Source organism: Anguilla anguilla, chromosome 16 (genome assembly GCF_013347855.1).
Source record: "Anguilla anguilla isolate fAngAng1 chromosome 16, fAngAng1.pri, whole genome shotgun sequence".
Lineage (NCBI taxonomy): Eukaryota > Metazoa > Chordata > Actinopteri > Anguilliformes > Anguillidae > Anguilla > Anguilla anguilla.
The window spans coordinates 11,276,529-11,294,921 of record NC_049216.1 but is presented as its reverse complement, the minus strand read 5'-3'; the positions used below and the strand labels follow the sequence as shown (position 1 = coordinate 11,294,921).

The 18,393-nt window shown below is 52.6% G+C and overlaps 1 protein-coding gene across 3 annotated transcripts in view; it reads right to left on the bottom strand.

The window, feature by feature from the left end:
- igf1ra (insulin-like growth factor 1a receptor) overlaps positions 1 to 18,393 on the bottom strand; it is a 96,796-nt gene that overhangs the window by 7,189 nt on the left and 71,214 nt on the right. For 2 of the 3 annotated variants that reach the window (XM_035396386.1, XM_035396389.1), the window contains exons 6-17: positions 16,389 to 16,597; positions 14,485 to 14,611; positions 13,981 to 14,216; positions 13,187 to 13,354; positions 12,448 to 12,655; positions 5,409 to 5,689; positions 4,063 to 4,205; positions 3,779 to 3,944; positions 3,519 to 3,621; positions 3,184 to 3,254; positions 2,294 to 2,523; positions 44 to 151 (exon numbers count right to left, since the gene is read on the bottom strand). In XM_035396386.1, coding sequence (XP_035252277.1) covers positions 44 to 151; positions 2,294 to 2,523; positions 3,184 to 3,254; positions 3,519 to 3,621; positions 3,779 to 3,944; positions 4,063 to 4,205; positions 5,409 to 5,689; positions 12,448 to 12,655; positions 13,187 to 13,354; positions 13,981 to 14,216; positions 14,485 to 14,611; positions 16,389 to 16,597 — 2,050 coding nt within the window. The remainder of the gene's footprint in view (positions 1 to 43; positions 152 to 2,293; positions 2,524 to 3,183; positions 3,255 to 3,518; positions 3,622 to 3,778; positions 3,945 to 4,062; positions 4,206 to 5,408; positions 5,690 to 12,447; positions 12,656 to 13,186; positions 13,355 to 13,980; positions 14,217 to 14,484; positions 14,612 to 16,388; positions 16,598 to 18,393) is intronic. The other variant, XM_035396387.1, reaches the window with a different exon arrangement.

Sequence of the window (18,393 nt, the reverse complement as noted above, 5' to 3'; positions counted from 1 at the left end):
GGTGGTTCAGAGTGGGGTCAGACTTTGAGGAGCAGGTGATTACCTCCTGGGACCGCAGAGACCGCAGGTGACTCTTGAGATCTCCACGGGTCATCAGCTCCATTATGACCAGAGTGGGCTGACCCTGCGAAACCACGCCCAGCAGACGCACCTGGGCCAATCGGAGGAGAGAACGCAAATTAGCACGCAATACCATACCGACAGCCATAAAAAGCTTTTTATACAAGCGCAAGTTTGTGTATCTTAGTCACCACAGTCAATGAATGCATTTAAGACTACTTAAAAAAACCTTTTAAGGGAAACTAGCAATATCGTTGCACTTTCATTTAAAGTTTTTACCCAACTGGTTTGTTATCTCAGCACTTGGCAACTCATCTTCAGCATGAATTAACTTTTCACAGGCATTACATACTGAACTAAACTGTTCTTAACATCACCCTTACTCAAGTTGTAAAGTAAGAATGCCTAAGACTGTTTTTAATTGTTCTATATTTGTACAACAAGGAGAGGGCTCTAAAACAAGCAGGCAAACATCTTCCCTCTGAATAATTAAAGTTTAGTTCAATAATTAATTAACTGGCTTTAGAGCAGCCAGGACGGCTTCAGGGCTGAACCGTATCCCCGTGCCCCTGGGGGAGCATCGTTTGCACTCCATTTAATCCGAATGCACTTTGTTTTGCTCAAACAGGGCTGCTGTCGCTGAACGGGCAAGTTTAGCGTCGCCCAGTTACCAGATGAGTGGGGCAGGGCTGGTACAGCCCTCAGGACACAGGGGCAGGGCTAGTACAGCCCTCAGGACACAGGGGCAGGGCTAGTACAGCCCTCAGGACACAGGGGCAGGGCTAGTACAGCCCTCAGGACACAGGGGCAGGGCTGGTACAGCCCTCAGGACACAGGGGCAGGGCTAGTACAGCCCTCAGGACACAGGGGCAGGGCTAGTACAGCCCTCAGGACACAGGGGCAGGGCTAGTACAGCCCTCAGGACACAGGGGCAGGGCTAGTACAGCCCTCAGGACACAGGGGCAGGGCTAGTACAGCCCTCAGGACACAGGGCCAGGGCTAGTACAGCCCTCAGGACACAGGGGCAGGGCTAGTACAGCCCTCAGGACGCAGGGGCAGGGCTAGTACAGCCCTCAGGACACAGGGGCAGGGCTAGTACAGCCCTCAGGACACAGGGGCAGGGCTAGTACAGCCCTCAGGACACAGGGGCAGGGCTAGTACAGCCCTCAGGACGCAGGGGCAGGGCTAGTACAGCCCTCAGGACGCAGGGGCAGGGCTAGTACAGCCCTCAGGACACAGGGGCAGGGCTAGTACAGCCCTCAGGACACAGGGGCAGGGCTAGTACAGCCCTCAGGACGCAGGGGCAGGGCTAGTACAGCCCTCAGGACGCAGGGGCAGGGCTAGTACAGCCCTCAGGACACAGGGGCAGGGCTAGTACAGCCCTCAGGACACAGGGGCAGGGCTAGTACAGCCCTCAGGACACAGGGGCAGGGCTAGTACAGCCCTCAGGACACAGGGGCAGGGCTAGTACAGCCCTCAGGACACAGGGGCAGGGCTAGTACAGCCCTCAGGACACAGGGGCAGGGCTAGTACAGCCCTCAGGACACAGGGGCGGGGCTAGTACAGCCCTCAGGACACAGGGGCAGGGCTAGTACAGCCCTCAGGACACAGGGGCAGGGCTAGTACAGCCCTCAGGACACAGGGGCAGGGCTAGTACAGCCCTCAGGACACAGGGGCAGGGCTAGTACAGCCCTCAGGACACAGGGGCAGGGCTAGTACAGCCCTCAGGACACAGGGGGCAGGGCTAGTACAGCCCTCAGGACACAGGGGCGGGGTTAGTAAGGCTCTCAGGACACAGGGGGTGGGGCCAGTATGGCACTCAGTACACAGGGGCGGGGCCAGCGTGGCTCTCAGTACACAGGGGGCGGGGCCAGTATTTCTCTCAGTACACAGAGGGCGGGGCCAGCGTGGCTCTCAGTACACAGAGGGTGGGGCCAGCGTGGCTCTCAGTACACAGAGGGTGGGGCCAGCGTGGCTCTCAGTACACAGAGGGTGGGGCCAGCGTGGCTCTCAGTACACAGGGGGCGGGGCCAGCGTGGCTCTCAGTACACAGAGGGTGGGGCCAGCGTGGCTCTCAGTACACAGAGGGTGGGGCCAGCGTGGCTCTCAGCACACAGGGGCGGGGCCAGTAAGGCTCTCAGTACACAGGGGTGGGGTCAGTAAGGCTCTCAGTACACAGGGGTGGGGCCAGTAAGGCTCTCAGTACACAGGGGCGGGGCTAAGGGTCTCTCACCACGTGGTGGCAGTTGAACTCCTTCATGACGGACGCCTCGTTGAGGAACTCGATGCGCTCGCGCATGCTGGCCGACTCGTTGACGGTCTTGATGGCCACGCGCGTCTCGGGCTCGTCCTTGACCACGCCCTTGGCGATGCCCTCGTACACCATGCCGAACGAGCCCTGGCCCAGCTCCCGAGACAGAGTGATCTTCTCCCGCGGAACCTCCCACTCATCCGGCACGTACACTAGAGAGAGAGGAGCAAGACTACAGAATCAGCTGTGCACACGTACAATCCACACACACACACACGCACACACACACTGCTGAGAGAGACTACATCAGCTACACACACACTGCAGAGGAAGACTACATCAGCTACACACACACACACACACACACAGCTGAGAGAGACAACATCAGCTACACACACACACGCGCACAGCTGCACACATACATACACACACACGCGCGCACAGCTGCACACACACACACACGCACGCGCACAAGCACACACTGCTGAGAGAGACTACATCAGACACACACACGCACACACACTGCAGAGGAAGACTACATCAGCTACACACACATACACACACACACACTGCTGAGAGAGACTACATCAGCTGCGCACACACACACACACACACACACACACACACAGCTGCACACACACACACACACACACACTGCAGACGAAGACTACATCAGCTGCACACACACGTACACAGCTGCACACATATACACACATACAAACACACACACACACACACACACTGCAGAGGAAGACTACATCAGCTACACACACACACACACGCGCGCACAGCTGCACACACACACACACACACGCGCACAGCTGCACACACACACACACACACACACACACACACTGTAACTCTGTACTCACTCTCCGCAGCGCTGAAGTACTCCGGGTTCACCGAGGCGTACAGAACCCCGTTCCCCAGCCGGTCATTGTTCCTATGGAAACAAACCCGCCCTTCCGTCACGCAGGCTTGCACAGTAAACTCGCGCGTTTCCCATCCGCCCGCTCGCTCGCTCGCTCCCGCCCGCCCGCCCGCCCGCCCGCCCGCCCGCCCGCCCTCCCTCCCTCCCTCCCTCCCTCCCTCCCTCCCTCCCTCCCTCCCTCGCTCGCTCGCTCGCCCGCCCGAAACGGAGGGGCTCACACAAACCCTCCGCTCGCGGGGACTGGGGAACTCTGATTGGCTGGACGGGATTGCTCACCTCTTCTTGTTGACCACTATGAGCGCGGCCACCAGGCTGGCGATGATGAGCAGCACCACGATGGGAATGCTGATCATCAGGTACAGGAAGCTGTCATTGGCTGCTGAGGGGGGGAGGAGGGGCAAACGGAGAGAGAGAGCACAAGACAGTGATTCAGAGCGAGCGACCGGCTGACCTCGAATCTCAGTAAACAGAGATTCTGACTCACTTAATGAAGTGGGGGGGGGGGGGGGGGGGAAGTGAGTGGGACGGGCCCTTACGTTTGGGCGGGGGGACGTAGAAGGACGCCGACTCGGTCCAGGACCCGTTTCCGGCGAGCGAGGTGGCTCGGATCCGGACGGAGTAGTTCCCGTGCCCCAGGATGCTCAGTTTGGCCCCTCCGTGTTCCCGGTACTGTTGCCGGGATACGCATTCGTGCTTCTCCGGCTGTGAGACAAGAAAACGTGCGCGGAGGACACACACGTACAAGCACACACACGTTAAACTGCTGCACCGCGGTATTACCGTGACAGGCAGGGGTTCGAGGGCGACGCCCGGCGCTCACCTCGTTGCTGAGGTGGAACTTGATCTCGTACATCAGGATCAGGCCGTTGGGATTGACGGGCTGGGGCCACTTCAGGAACACCGAGCCCTCCGCCCCGTCCACCCGCTCCCAGGTCACCACGCCCGGAATGTCGTCCGCTTTGTCTGGGAAAGCACCACAGAGAGAGAGAGAGAGGGAGAGAGACACAGAGAGAGAGAGAGAGAGAGGGAGAGAGAGATAGAGAGAGACAGAGAGAGAGGAGAGGTAAATGCCTGAGTGCAGCTCTGTGATAGTGTGTTTCAGTAAAGGTACTGTCATCACCTTACCGGAACAGCTGGGTCACTAAGCAACATAAGGACCCAGGCAATTTTAAAGCATCCTTAGTCCACTGTGGGTTTGGTACACGAGAGCATTCAAGCTCTGACCTGCAGGTTTTGGTGAAAGAGCGGGTTCTGGTCGCGGTTCTGACCTGCGTGTTTGGTACCGAGCGGGTTGCGGTCGCGGTTCTGACCTGCGTGTTTGGTACCGAGCAGGTCGGTGTCTTGCGGTTCTGACCTGCGTGTTTGGTACTGAGCGGGTCGGTGTCTTGCGGTTCTGACCTGCGTGTTTGGTAGCGAGCGGGTTGCGGTCGCGGTTCTGACCTGCGTGTTTGGTACCGAGCGGGCTGCGGTCGCGGTTCTGACCTGCGTGTTTGGTACCGAGCGGGTCGGTGTCTTGCGGTTCTGACCTGCGTGTTTGGTACCGAGCGGGTTGCGGTCGCGGTTCTGACCTGCGTGTTTGGTACCGAGCGGGTTGCGGTCGCAGTTCTGACCTGCGTGTTTGGTACCGAGCGGGTCGGTGTCTTGCGGTTCTGACCTGCGTGTTTGGTACCGAGCGGGTTGCGGTCGCGGTTCTGACCTGCGTGTTTGGTAGCGAGCGGGTTGCGGGCGCGGTTCTGACCTGCGTGTTTGGTACCGAGCAGGTCGGTGTCTTGCGGTTCTGACCTGCGTGTTTGGTACCGAGCGGGTTGCGGTCGCGGTTCTGACCTGCGTGTTTGGTAAAGAGCGGGTTGCGGGCGCGGTTCTGACCTGCGTGTTTGGTAGCGAGCGGGTTGCGGTCGCAGTTCTGACCTGCGTGTTTGGTACCGAGCGGGGCGGTGTCTTGCGGTTCTGACCTGCGTGTTTGGTACCGAGCGGGTTGCGGTCGCGGTTCTGACCTGCGTGTTTGGTACCGAGCGGGTCGGTGTCTCGCGGTTCTGACCTGCGTGTTTGGTACCGAGCGGGTTGCGGTCGCGGTTCTGACCTGCGTGTTTGGTACCGAGCGGGTCGGTGTCTCGCGGTTCTGACCTGCGTGTTTGGTACCGAGCGGGTTGCGGTCGCGGTTCTGACCTGCGTGTTTGGTCCTGGAGAAGCGGAAGGCGGCGGCACTGCAGTGCTTGACCTCCTGGTTGCAGGCGTGGATGTCGATGCGGTACACGGAGAAGGCCTGCAGGTGCGAGATCTCCGTCCACTCCCGCCCGCTCACCATGGTCTCCTGGAACGGGTACTCCCGCTCCACCGGCTCCCCGTCCGTCCCGTTCCCGTCCGGCTCGGTGCCGTTCACCCCCGCGCCGTGCAGCAGGGTGCCGTTGGCCGCCCCGAAGACGTCCCGGCGGCGGCGGTCCGGGGGCCTGAGTGGGCGGGGCACACAGGGGCAGGAGTTTCAGGATTGGCCGAGATGTGAGGAGGTGGGCAGGTGACAGGACGTCGCTACGCTACGGGTGTGGTGACCTCCCTACACACACCCACGTGCCACTGTCACACACACACACACCGCAAGCCCTGAGAAACCCGCCACTCAGGATTCAGCCAACAGACACACACACACGCACACACACACACACAGAGGAAACTCCGCAGGCTCACAACACGCACATACACAAATAGACAAACACGAGAACACGCAATAGGCCATCCTGCCGGCCATCTGAAAAACCTTTCTGGTATGGACACACAAACACTGGTGATGGTGATGGTGTTGGGTCATGTTCTTTTTCCTTCCTAGCTCGGCTGTGTAATGCTCAAGGGTTTAAGGGTCAAATAGCTGTTGGTAAAAATGGGCATGGTCTACTTCTCCCAATCATCTGTTAGGGCCCGGTTCCCCCTTAACCGCCCCTCACACAAATACCAAACACAATATGTCTGCAAGCTCTCACTTATTAAAGGCAATGACATCAGAGACACACAAATCTTCAGCCTGCCGACCGTTAATGCAAGCTCTGTTACTGGTGATTTACTGGTGTAAATAACGATGTAAATAACGATATAAAAAAAACACCAGTTTGGGCATAGTCTGTGTGTCTGTGTGTGAACGAATGAAACTCAATGACACTCAAAGACTTCTAAAAGTGAAGAAAAACACAAAACAAGTGCGCTCCTTTGAAGAATGCCACGGGAACATAAAGCATACCAAAATACAGCGGAGATGGATGAAAGCCAGCAAAGGCCGCTGAACAGAATGCAGCAGTACCGGGAGTCTGGACACTTAACCCTTCAAGGTGCGGGCTACAGTTCAGTGGCGTGAGGTCACAAATATGTGATTAGAATGTTCTTAACCGAACATTCTAATGCTGATGTTACAATCACTATGGGAATTGAAAGCAACAGAGTTCTAGAACACAGACTTAGAATTGAGAAAAAAACGTTCCAAAAAATCTACTCTTCAAAGGGTTAATCCTGGGGGGGTCAGTGGACACGGAACAAATGAACTAAAACAGGGATAACTCAAATCTGACCCTCGAGTACTGCTGCTTTTCTTTCCTGCCTAACAATTAACTGATCATTAACACTGACTGACCACAGACATGGTCCCAGGTTGAAATCAGTCCTGATTAGAGGGTAAGTATGGAAACCAGCAGTACTACTGGCCTAGAAGGCCAGATTTAAGCCAGATTAATCTCTGAACCATGAATGAAATCATGAGAAGAACGTAAATAATGAATTGATCCGAAGTGCACAAACGAAAGAATGAGATAAATGCACGAATGTGGGAAAATGTGAAAGAAGAAATAAATGAAAAACAAATGAAAAATAAAAGAACGGGTAGATGAGAAGCGCGCGGATGAAAATGGTCCAACGAGCGGCGGGGTACACTGAAGCTTCAGCGCTGACTTTGGGCCCGCGCCGGGCGCCCACTGATCGCAAGGCCTACTGATCACACGGTCCACTGATCACACGGCCCACTGAGACAGCAGCACCAGCTCACCACAGCACCACGAGGGCGACTCCACAACACACCGGCGCGCCCGCGCGCGGGGGGGGGGGGCGTGGCCTTACCTAGAGTCGCGCTTAAGAGACGTGTAGCGATTGGCTCGCTCTGGGTCTCTGAAAGAATCCAACAATCAGCCGGGCGTGGTCGCATTCGAACGGCATTTAAACAGGAGACACACGCACACGTACACACACGTGCATCGACCACAGAGAAACACAGCGACACGAGTCCACAACGCCCACGTACCCACCATCCAGGCAAACAGCAGTCACCTGAGAGAGGAGGGACTGGTCTTCAAAGACCACGATGCTGAAAACTGTTAAGGCATTTTTTAACAAAAGCATTTTTGGCAAAAAACTCAATTGGGACAATGTATCATGACCGGGTCAATTCAACACACGTCTGGATCGCATCTTCATGGATTTTGGCATGCTGATTTGGCCTTGGAAGAAACTCCTGGAACCAAAATGACACTCATCTTAGACTGTTAATCTGGGAGATATGGGCGAACAAAGTTTAAAGAGTGCGACTCCATGACATTGACGTGCCATATCTACATTATAATAGGACATAGAGAAATGGCTCTTGTATCATTTTAAAGCTGTTTTACATTATGTTGCACCTAAAATGAAAGGTGAAAGTTGATCCACGAAAGAACCTCCATTTCAAAATCGACAAAATTTTCACCAAAGTTAGGTCGTAGTGTCATCAGCACCTCCAGAAAGTTTGGTCTTCGGTTTTTGAATGGTTGCCGAGATATTACTTCATCTGAAGTAGCGTCACCTGGTTACACAACAGTAATCAAGTTGGCTTGAAAAAGGCAACTTCTTTTTCACCATTACTTCCTCACATTCTTCATCAACATCAATATTCCATATGGTACCAAGATGTGCAAGTTCGTGGCTGAGTCATGTCACGGCAACTGGATTGACATGCACAATATCGAGCAGTGACACAATCCTTGCATCAAGGCTCTGAAAGAGAGTATAATCCCTGGGCGTTTCTTATTTCTGCAAGTTATTTTATTTCATCTCCATTTTTTTGGGGAGTTCTTTGTGTGCCCTCTCTCATACTGGATGATGATCCCTTGCTGTCCCTGAGTGGATGATGGGCCTTGGTTTGGTTTGCACTGGGCTCAGTTTGTATTTAAGACTGGCTGGGTTTGAGCTTGTTTAGAGAGTTTTTTCCTTGAGGCTGACACTGTTTCTTCCACATCAAAATTTCCAAATTACAGGTTCAGATCATCTCCATGTGTTTTGGTTTTCTGTATTTCAGCCTTAGTTGCATTGTAACTCCTAGTGAGAATCATCCATAGCACCTTGCAGAACCTTTTCTGATTTTTGTCTGTTTTGTTTTGGTTGTTTTTGTTGAGTGGCTGTGTTTTTTAGTTCCTTGTGATCCTTTGTTTCGAGGAACATAAAAGACTGCTTACTTCATTACATCAAGAAGTGCCCATCAAGAACGTAGTGCGTTATAATTTTGCATGTGCCGGACTACGTCTGTTAGCACTGTTCATTAACTGCAGTTCAACAACATTGTAAAAAATTAGTTATGCGATACCACCTCAAATAAGTAATGATATCTAGGCAATGACTCAAAAACCCACAGCCAAATTTTCTGGCGGTGTTGATGACATTATAACCTAACTTTGGTGAAAATTTGATTCATTTTGAAATACAGGCTTTTTTTTGCAGATCAACTTTCATTATCATCACTCTTAACTCTTTTTGGGGTCAGCATAGTATGTGGAAAAAACAGAGTTGGAAAATACCTTTAAAATGATGCAAGAACCACTTCACTATGACCTACAGTAATGGGGATACTGTATGGCAAGTCATTTAGGCTAATTAGACCAAACTTCGTTAGCCCGTATCTGCCAGATTAACAACAAGTGTAGACGCGGCTCATAAGTGTTGAATTGATCTGGAAAAACACAACACACAAAACAGTTTAACACAGATTTATAATTAATGAAAGACCAACAGTTTCTCTGCTTAACCACAGCAAGCAAGATCCAGTATGTCATCATTAAAAAAAAATCATAAAATCTTGACTATAGGACACTAATGAAACTAATCCAAACTAAGCAGGTTGCTCTTGTGATTAGGAGATCGTCACGTACTGCCAAAGTATGCAAGAGGGGAAGCGGAGCATCAAAAAGGAAGTCTTTCAACTCTCTTCACGCTACAGATTTTGGCTGCTACATTGCATATGGCAAACAGAGCAGCGAACGGTAAGAGAGCGCTCAGCCGTGGCCGACAGTGGAGACGTATTTGGATGTCAGAGTTGACACGCACTCCGCAGCTCCCCTGGACCCAAAGGTTGTAAAAAAAAAAAAACCAGCAGAAATAATGAATTTGCTTTTATTTTATAGAAAACTTTGCATTGGTCGAAGGAAACCCGATGCATGTGGAGGCTGGGGATGGGGTGAGGTAAGGGTGAGGATTCCGCAGACCATGAGACCTCCCCCCGAGACCTCCGCTCGCAGTAACCCCCGGCTCTGCTGGCGGGCGGTGGAGAGCGCACAAACGCTCCTCTTCTCGGGGGCTGACAGATATTCCTGGCGCCCGCATTTTCCTCGACAGTGATACTACAGCAAACCGCCGGAGGGGAGCGGGGGTGGGGGGGGGGGGGGGGGGGGGGGCAGGCGCCATGGGATCGCAGGCTGCCTTCTTTCCGCAGGATGTGAAAACGCTCAAGACGATACGTGGGCGTGTCCCCCCCAAACTACAACCTTAGCGTACCTGTGAAGCCTGAGCAATGGCCAAAGTACCCAATGCATTCAAAAAGGCTGGATCGGCCAAATTTAGGGTGCACTTCGGAGTAATGTTAACCAGATAGAAACAATTATCCTGCGCAATTTTGTATATTTCTGCCCTGAAACACAGCACTGACAGTCTTTCACAAGCACAGTTAATATAATCACTCCACCTCATAGTGACCTGGCCACAGAACAGCCAGTTATACTCCTTTCCCACCACAGAGCTGGAACCAGACTGGATCATTATTAGGGGCGTAACGATGCATTGATCTGGAGATTGATGTATCGGTTCACGGGGCAATGATCTGATCCAATCGACATAACGTACAAAAACGGAATCACAGCAAAATACTTTTTTAACTATCCATAATCTTATGGCGGTTTCCACAGCCAACATCACTGTTCACATTTCCGACTCAACCTCATCATCACTTGCACTGGCGTCGTCTTTCCTTTTGTTAAACGAGACGTCAATAAGTTTTTGTACTCTCAACCCCATCATGGTATTATGTGTACATTATAAGAGGATTGTGTTAGCTGAATCATATATATTGATTGTTTCTTATTAATAATACGTTTTGGATTGTATTGTAGCAAATTCTGCGATATTGGCAAATACCAAACCGTTGCTTCATGCATCAAAATCATACGCTATCGTGGTTAAGCCTGAGGTTGAGACCCCTAGTCGTTATACCCCTTTACTGTTGAACTGGAACCAGGCTGGCTCATTACACCCCTTTCCCACTGTAGAGCTGGAACCAGGCTGGTTCATTATACCCCTTTACCACTGTAGAGCTGGAACCAGGCTGGTTCATTATACCCCTTTCCCACTGTAGAGCTGGAACCAGGCTGGCTCATTATACCCCTTTCCCACTGTAGAGCTGGAACCAGGCTGGCTCATTATACCCCTTTCCCACTGTAGAGCTGGAACATGGCTGGCTCATTATACCCCTTTCCCACTGTAGAGCTGGAAGCAGGCTGGCTCATTATACCACTTTCCCACTGTAGAGCTGGAACCGGGCTGGTTCATTATACCCCATTAGTACTGGCCTGGTTCTGGTTCCAGATCTCACCCCCCCCCCAGTACCGGTTCCTGCTGCTTTCCTTCTCCACAATACCAAACATGGGCCGGCAACCTGGAGCATTAGACAATCATCTGGCACAGAAGAACAAGTGGCCTTGAATTACCCCAAAAAGAGAAGGGGGGCTGAGGTGTGGGTGGGGGCTGGGGTGAAGAGTACGTGGCTCGGGGCGAGGCTGAGGATTGCACTCCGCAGGTTTCTCTCACTGTTCTGGTGAGCAGAGTGTTCCGCACCAGGCGCTCGAGAGGTTGCGAGGTCAAACCTCAGCCGGGGCACTGCCGTTGCACCCTAGAGCATAGGTACTTAACGCTATTGCTTCAGTAAAACAGGCCACTACATAGATAGTACAATGTTTTTAAAATGAAACCTACATCTTGTAAGATGTAAGAAATGAAACCATTACATCACGTGTCAGCAGTAGGAAAAAGAAGGAAAGCAGGAGGTTCAGAAGGAAAGGAAATTAAGACCTTGGGCTTCATTTATCAACCATGGAAAAGTTCTTATTTCTAGACCATCTTCAAGCCATTCGTACGCACAGCTAGAGGCTGAAGAGTCAAATTTCAATGCAAACACATATGTTTTTTTCCTCTCTTAAATCAAATCCGGGATCTGGCGTGTGTGCCATTAGTTCTTCTCAAAAACGCTGAAATTGGTTCATATGTCAACGAGCTGCGCTAAAATGACAATCAATTAGCAATCAAGACGTTGTATGTAGAAATCAATTTGAATAGTTACACGTGGAATTAACATTTACAGTGAGAGTGTGATGAAAGAACACGCGTTCATGCATTTATTTTATGCATGTTCATCACGGAAACAGCCACATTATGATATATTACAATAACATGTCGACACAATGAGAACCTTGAATGAATAACGGACACGTCAAATGAATACGACGTGATGCTATCAACTCATAGCTCATAACTTGCTGCTTAATGGATGTATTATTCGATATGTTGGCGTAAGCTTGAAGTAATTATTCCACCTTGACATAAATACCCCTAAACCTACATGCAAAAGAGCCATACTTGCCAGCTCTCTGGCACACCGAGTGCTTGATAAATGAAGCCCGCGATCCCCTAAACCCCTAAAGCAGTGTAAGAAGTGCACCCCAAAATCCCTGTGCAGATCCAGTCGTTGTCCCACACCCAAGCAGTCACTCCTTCACTGCATGAACCATTAGGGGGTCCCCCAAATCTATAACACACTTGAACGCTGCACGGCAGACTGTACAGGGGACCCCCTCACCTGAACAGTCTGGCCTAAGATCACCACCGAGCGGAGGATGCAACCCCCGCCCCAGCAGGGGGCGCCCTGCCAGGGACGGCTCACCTTGGGGTGAAGATCGCGTTGTGCAGGAAGTTCTCGAACACCTTCCGGTACGAGGCGTCCTCCGCCTCGGCCTTCAGGTCGTCGGCGGACTTGGGGCAGGGGCAGCAGGGGCCTTTGTCCGTCCCGCCGGGGTCCGACTTGGTGGGCTTGGTGTCCTCCTCCATGTCCACCACCTCCGTGGCCGAAATCCGGATGGGAATCTTCAGCTCTGCGTTTGGGAAAGGAGTGAAATGTTTTAAAATAATGTTTTAAAAAAAAAACAACAACATACGCAGCCCATGAATATGAATTAGCTGAGGCCTCCAGACTGGATCGTCCTACTCTGACACTGAGCTTCAGGGAGTGGATGTTCTCTTTGGTCTGGTAGAAGCATTCGCTTGGGTTTGGGAGGAGTGCATGTCCTTGGTCTGGGAGCACCTTAAGAGCAGTAATTGTGCAGGTGCTACCAGCAGAGGGCACTCTTCTTTAGCTCAATAGTTGTGCAGGTGCTACCAGTAGAGGGCGCTCACCTTTAGAGCAGCAGTGCGTAGGTGCTACCAGTAGAGGGCGCTCACCTTTAGAGCAGCAGTGTGTAGGTGCTACCAGTAGAGGGCGCTCACCTTTAGAGCAGCAGTGTGTAGGTGCTACCAGTAGAGGGCGCTCACCTTTAGAGCAGCAGTGTGTATGTGCTACCAGTAGAGGGCGCTCACCTTTAGAGCAGCAGTGTGTAGGGTAGGTGCTACCACTAGAGGGTGCTCACCTTTAGAGCAGTAGTTGTGTTGGTACAGGTCCCGGTCTTCGGGCTGCTGCTGCCAACGCACCAGGTAGTAGGTGAGGTTCCCGTTGGGGGAGACGGGGCGTGACCACTTGACCAGCAGCTTGGAGGAGGAGTTTGAGTACGCGCGAACGTCCTGGGGCATGGTGGGCTCTGCAAAAGGGAATCAGGAGAGAGGAGATGGTTTCCATGGTTGCGCATTGCTCATCTTTGAGCCAAGGGTGAAATATCTGGTATACACATGTCCATTGGGCATAAGGGGGCAGTACAGGTGTGTTTGTACCAGAGGGTGTGGTCCAGGTGTGTTTGTACCTGAGGGTGTGGTACAGGGGTGGATGTACCTGAGTGCGTGGAACAGGGGTGGATGTACCTGAGGGTTTGGTACAGGGGTGGATGTACCTGAGGGGGTGATACAGGCATGGATGTACCTGAAGGTTTGGTGCAGGTGAGTAAGTACCTGAGGGTTTAGTGCAGGTGTGTTTGTACCTGAGGGTCTGGTACAGGTGTGCAAGTACCTGAGGGTTTGGTATGGGTGTATAAGTACCTGAGGGTTTGGTACAGGTGTGTGTCTACCTGAGGGTTTGGTACAGGTGTGTGTGTACCTGAGGGTGTGGTGCAGGTGTGTGTGTACCTGAGGGTGTGGTACAGGTGTGTAAGAACCTGAGGGTGTGGTACAGGTGTGTTGTGTGTACCTGAGGGTGTGGTACAGGTGTGTAAGTACCTGAGGGTTTGGTATGGGTGGGTAAGTACCTGAGGGTGTGGTACAGGTGCGTGTGTACCTGAGGGTTTGGTGCGGATGTAGACCACTTCGCTCTTGGCTCCCAGGATGTGCTTGTCCTCCACCACCAGGGTGATGGCCTTGACAAACACGGCGTACTGGGTCCAGGGCTTGAGCGGGGACAGCAGGACCCCGGGGTCCATGCTCTTGTCCTGCGGCAGGTCCACGTCCACCATGTTCCAGCTGTTGGAGCCGCAGCCGTCCTGCCCGTCGAACTCCGTGATGTTCTGGAAGGGTCTGCAGCGGGAGGAGAGAGCGTCACATTTGGGAGACCCCCACCCCGAGTGTATTTAAACGCTCCCTGAACCACAGGGGGACGGGCTTTCATAATTAGATTCCAGCAATAACAGGTCTCAGGTTAATTTGGTGAATTACGGTCTTTGCTGCAAAATTCTGTAATTCAGATTTTTGTAATGGGTGTACAAAATTGAACTGAGTGGGAGAGAATGGGAGAGGGAGAGAGAGAGAGAGAGATAGAGAAAGCGAGAAAGAGAGAGATACTCACGCTTCCTTATAGTACACGATGAAGCTGATGAGGTCCCTGTAGTCTGGGGGCCGATAGCGCTCCCAGGTGAGCTTGATCCTGTTGCTCATGGTGCTGTTGGACTTGAACTTCAGGGTGTGGCTCTCGCCTGTACGGAACAGACAGGTAGTTGCTCTAACTCAATACATTTGATCCACCGTATAACAACTGATATTTACTCTCCTCAGAGTCAGGCTGTGTGAAGCCCCACGTAGGCGGAGCTATGAGGCGTGGGCTACCAATGGCTCGCTGATCTAATTTAGCATATGTTGTGGACAGCAGTGTTTTCTGATTGGTTCATGGGTAGGTCAACTAGAGCAGTACAATAGCTTTTTCATCCACTGGCCACAGTGGCTAGTGCTTCCCAAAATTCACCAGCCAATGTCACTGTTTTACCAGACAATTAGATATTGAGCATAGAAACAGGACCTCCAAGCGAGGGGTGGTGACCTGCCAAAGTGGCAGAGTGGACAAAATGACAAAAAAAGGTCACAGGAAAAATGCATCAGCATTCGACTGGTGTTGATTTTGTACCCTGAGGTCAAACCCTCCACAGATTTAAACAGGCCTTCTGTTTATTGGTCCAATTTATGCTGAAACATCTTAAAAATGAAAACTAAAATATATTGTTGGTCAAGTTGAATGAGATCCATATGAAGTAAGGATTTCAACTAAACGAATGTACAGCCACAACTTCATTTTACGAACAGCAATCGTTGCCGATATTATTACAGGTGTAATACCGATACGTGTAAGCGCACACACCTGGACTGCTGACTAACGCGCTGGAGCGAAATGAAAACGGAACAGACGGACTGGGAACGACACGCTAACCGCTCGGCTAAAGGACTTGCGCGTCGATGCGTCCTAAAACAGGTAGACCCGAAAGCGCCGGAGCGTGTCCCCCCCCCCGAGCCCCGCGGGCGATTGGCTGCCACGGCTCCTCAGGAGCGGCGCAGGAGCCGGAGGAGAGGAGCGCAGCTAGCGCTGCCGTTTCTGGCGCTTTCCGCTCGAACGCGGCCGCTCGCCTACCTTTCGCCGGGACGAACCCGAAAGGTGCCTTAAGGACGCCAGGGCCTGCAGCCCAAAGCCCCAAACTGCCACTTTCGCGGTTCCCACAGTCCCAACGCCCACCTCTGCCGCAACACCACCCCCCCCCCCACCCCCCCAAATCGGTCGTGAAACTTTTTGAGGCCTACTGAGAATTATACTTTGTTTTCTAATCCAGTGAAGGCGTGAGGAATCCCACCCCCCCCCCCCAAAGAGTTAATAGTAATTCAGAGCCAGAGTAGGGAACGATCCTCGTCAGTAGCCCTTGGGAAAGTCAGGAAGCATAACAAGTCATAAAAGTAATAAAATTGTAAAGAAAACCGATAAACTAGCATTTTTTGCTTTACTCAGACAGGTAGGAAGCAGAGAGGGTAACAGATGGAGAAGGGGGCACGGCTGAGAAAGCGGCATGGGGAGGGGATCAAAGCCCCGCCCACATGGGGGTGGGGGGATCAAAGCCCTGCCCATGAGGGGGGGAGGTTGGGGGGGAACGTGCACAGCTAGGCAGGAGGCCGCTGCACAGGTGCATCTCACCAAAAAACCTTTTCGACTTAAGAAGTGGACATTTCGGTGGGTGTGACCTGGGGGGGGGGGGGGGCAGGGAGGTGAACATATATTACAATGGTACTAAGCGCACAAATTTTAAATAACAAAACCAAACGATACGGGAGAAAAGCGACCATTGAGAATAATGAATTTATAAAGAAATCATAGGACAATCCCGCTTATGGTCAGACCTATAAAGCTCATCTGAAGTGAAGTGAAGAAGCCGAACAGAGAGAGAGAGAGAGAGAGAAAGGGCTGGGGGGGGGAAGAGAGAGAAGCGGAGCACTCACAGCTGGCTCGGTCCCCGTTGTGGCGGAATTCTTGCTCCGGGAACTTCTCGGTGATTCCCGTCTTCTCCCACATAGTGCGGATCTCGGAGATGCAGAGCTTGGGGTTGAAGCGGAAGAAGAGCTTCCCCGCGTCGATGGTCAGGTTGTGCTGGGTCCAGTCCCACAGGAACTGCAGGTTCTGGTTGTCCAACGCCGTGAACGAGTACAACCTGGGAGCGGGGGAGGAGACGGGAGCGGCCGTTAAGCACTGCGCTAAAGTTTGGGGAAGGTTCGTGTGACGTTTAGGCAGCGTTTGGGGAAGGTTAGTGTAACGTTTAGGCAGCGTTTGGGGAAGGTCTGTGTGACGTTTAGGCAGCGTTTGGGGAAGGTCTGTGTGACGTTTAGGCAGCGTTTGGGGAAGGTCAGTGTGACGTTTAGGCAGCGTCTGGGGAAAGTTTGTGTGACATTTAGGCAGCATTTGGGGAAGGTCTGTGCGACGTTTAGGCAGCGTTTGGGGAAGGTCTGTGTGACGTTTAGGCAGCGTTTGGGGAAGGTCTGTGTGACGTTTAGGCAGCGTTTGGGGAAGGTCTGTGTGACGTTTAGGCAGCGTTTGGGGAAGGTTTGTGTGACGTTTAGGCAGCGTTTGGGGAAGGTTTGTGTGACGTTTAGGCAGCGTTTGGGGAAGGTCTGTGTGACGTTTAGGCAGCGTTTGGGGAAGGTCTGTGTGACGTTTAGGCAGCGTTTGGGGAAGGTCTGTGTGACGTTTAGGCAGCGTTTGGGGAAGGTCTGTGCGACGTTTAGGCACCGTTTGGGGAAGGTCTGTGTGACGTTTAGGCAGCGTTTGGGGAAGGTCTGTGTGACGTTTAGGCAGCGTTTGGGGAAGGTCTGTGTGATGTTTAGGCAGCGTTTGAGTCTGGTGCCCTGTTCACAGGGCCGGGCGGGGCGGGACGCTGCGGCTTTAACTGCGCGGGGCCCTCAGGAATGCGCGGAATCCCAGCGCCTAGCGGTATCGCTTCTACAGCGCGTAACACGAGCCGGGGAGGGGAACCTAGAGGAGCGCTTTCCCATGACCCTCTCTGCTACGCACAAACCCCCCCGTCCCCAAAGCTCTCCAGTAACACCACCGATACTGTGTGTGTGGGATATGTGTGGGCTGTGTGTGTGAGAGTGCATGCACGTGTGTGTGTGTGGGGTGTGTGCATGCACGTGTGTGTGTGTGGGGTGTGTGCATGTACGTGTGTGTGTGTGGGGTGTGTGCATGTACGTGTGTGTGTGTGGGGTGTGTGCATGTACGTGTGTGTGTGTGGGGTGTGTACATGTACGTGTGTGTGGTGTGTGCATGTACGTGTGTGTGTGTGGGGTGTGTGCATGTGTTCGTGTGTGTGTGTGGGGTGTGTGCATGTGTTCGTGTGTGTGTGTGGGGTGTGTGCATGTGTTCGTGTGTGTGTGTGGGGTGTGTGCATGTGTTCGTGTGAGTGTGTGGGGTGTGTGCATGTACGTGTGTGTGTGGGGTGTGTGCATGTGTTCGTGTGAGTGTGTGGGGTGTGTGCATGTGTTCGTGTGTGTGTGTGGGGTGTGTGCATGTGTTCGTGTGTGTGTGTGGGGTGTGTGCATGTGTTCGTGTGAGTGTGTGGGGTGTGTGCATGTACGTGTGTGTGTGGGGTGTGTGCATGTGTTCATGTGTGTGTGTGGGGTGTGTGCATGTGTTCGTGTGAGTGTGTGGGGTGTGTGCATGTGTTCGTGTGAGTGTGTGGGGTGTGTGCATGTGTTCGTGTGTGTGTGTGGGGTGTGTGCATGTGTTCGTGTGTGTGTGTGGGGTGTGTGCATGTGTTCGTGTGAGTGTGTGGGGTGTGTGCATGTACGTGTGTGTGTGGGGTGTGTGCATGTGTTTGTGTGTGTGTGTGGGGTGTGTGCATGTGTTCGTGTGAGTGTGTGGGGTGTGTGCATGTGTTCGTGTGTGTGTGTGGGGTGTGTGCATGTGTTCGTGTGAGTGTGTGGGGTGTGTGCATGTACGTGTGTGTGGTGT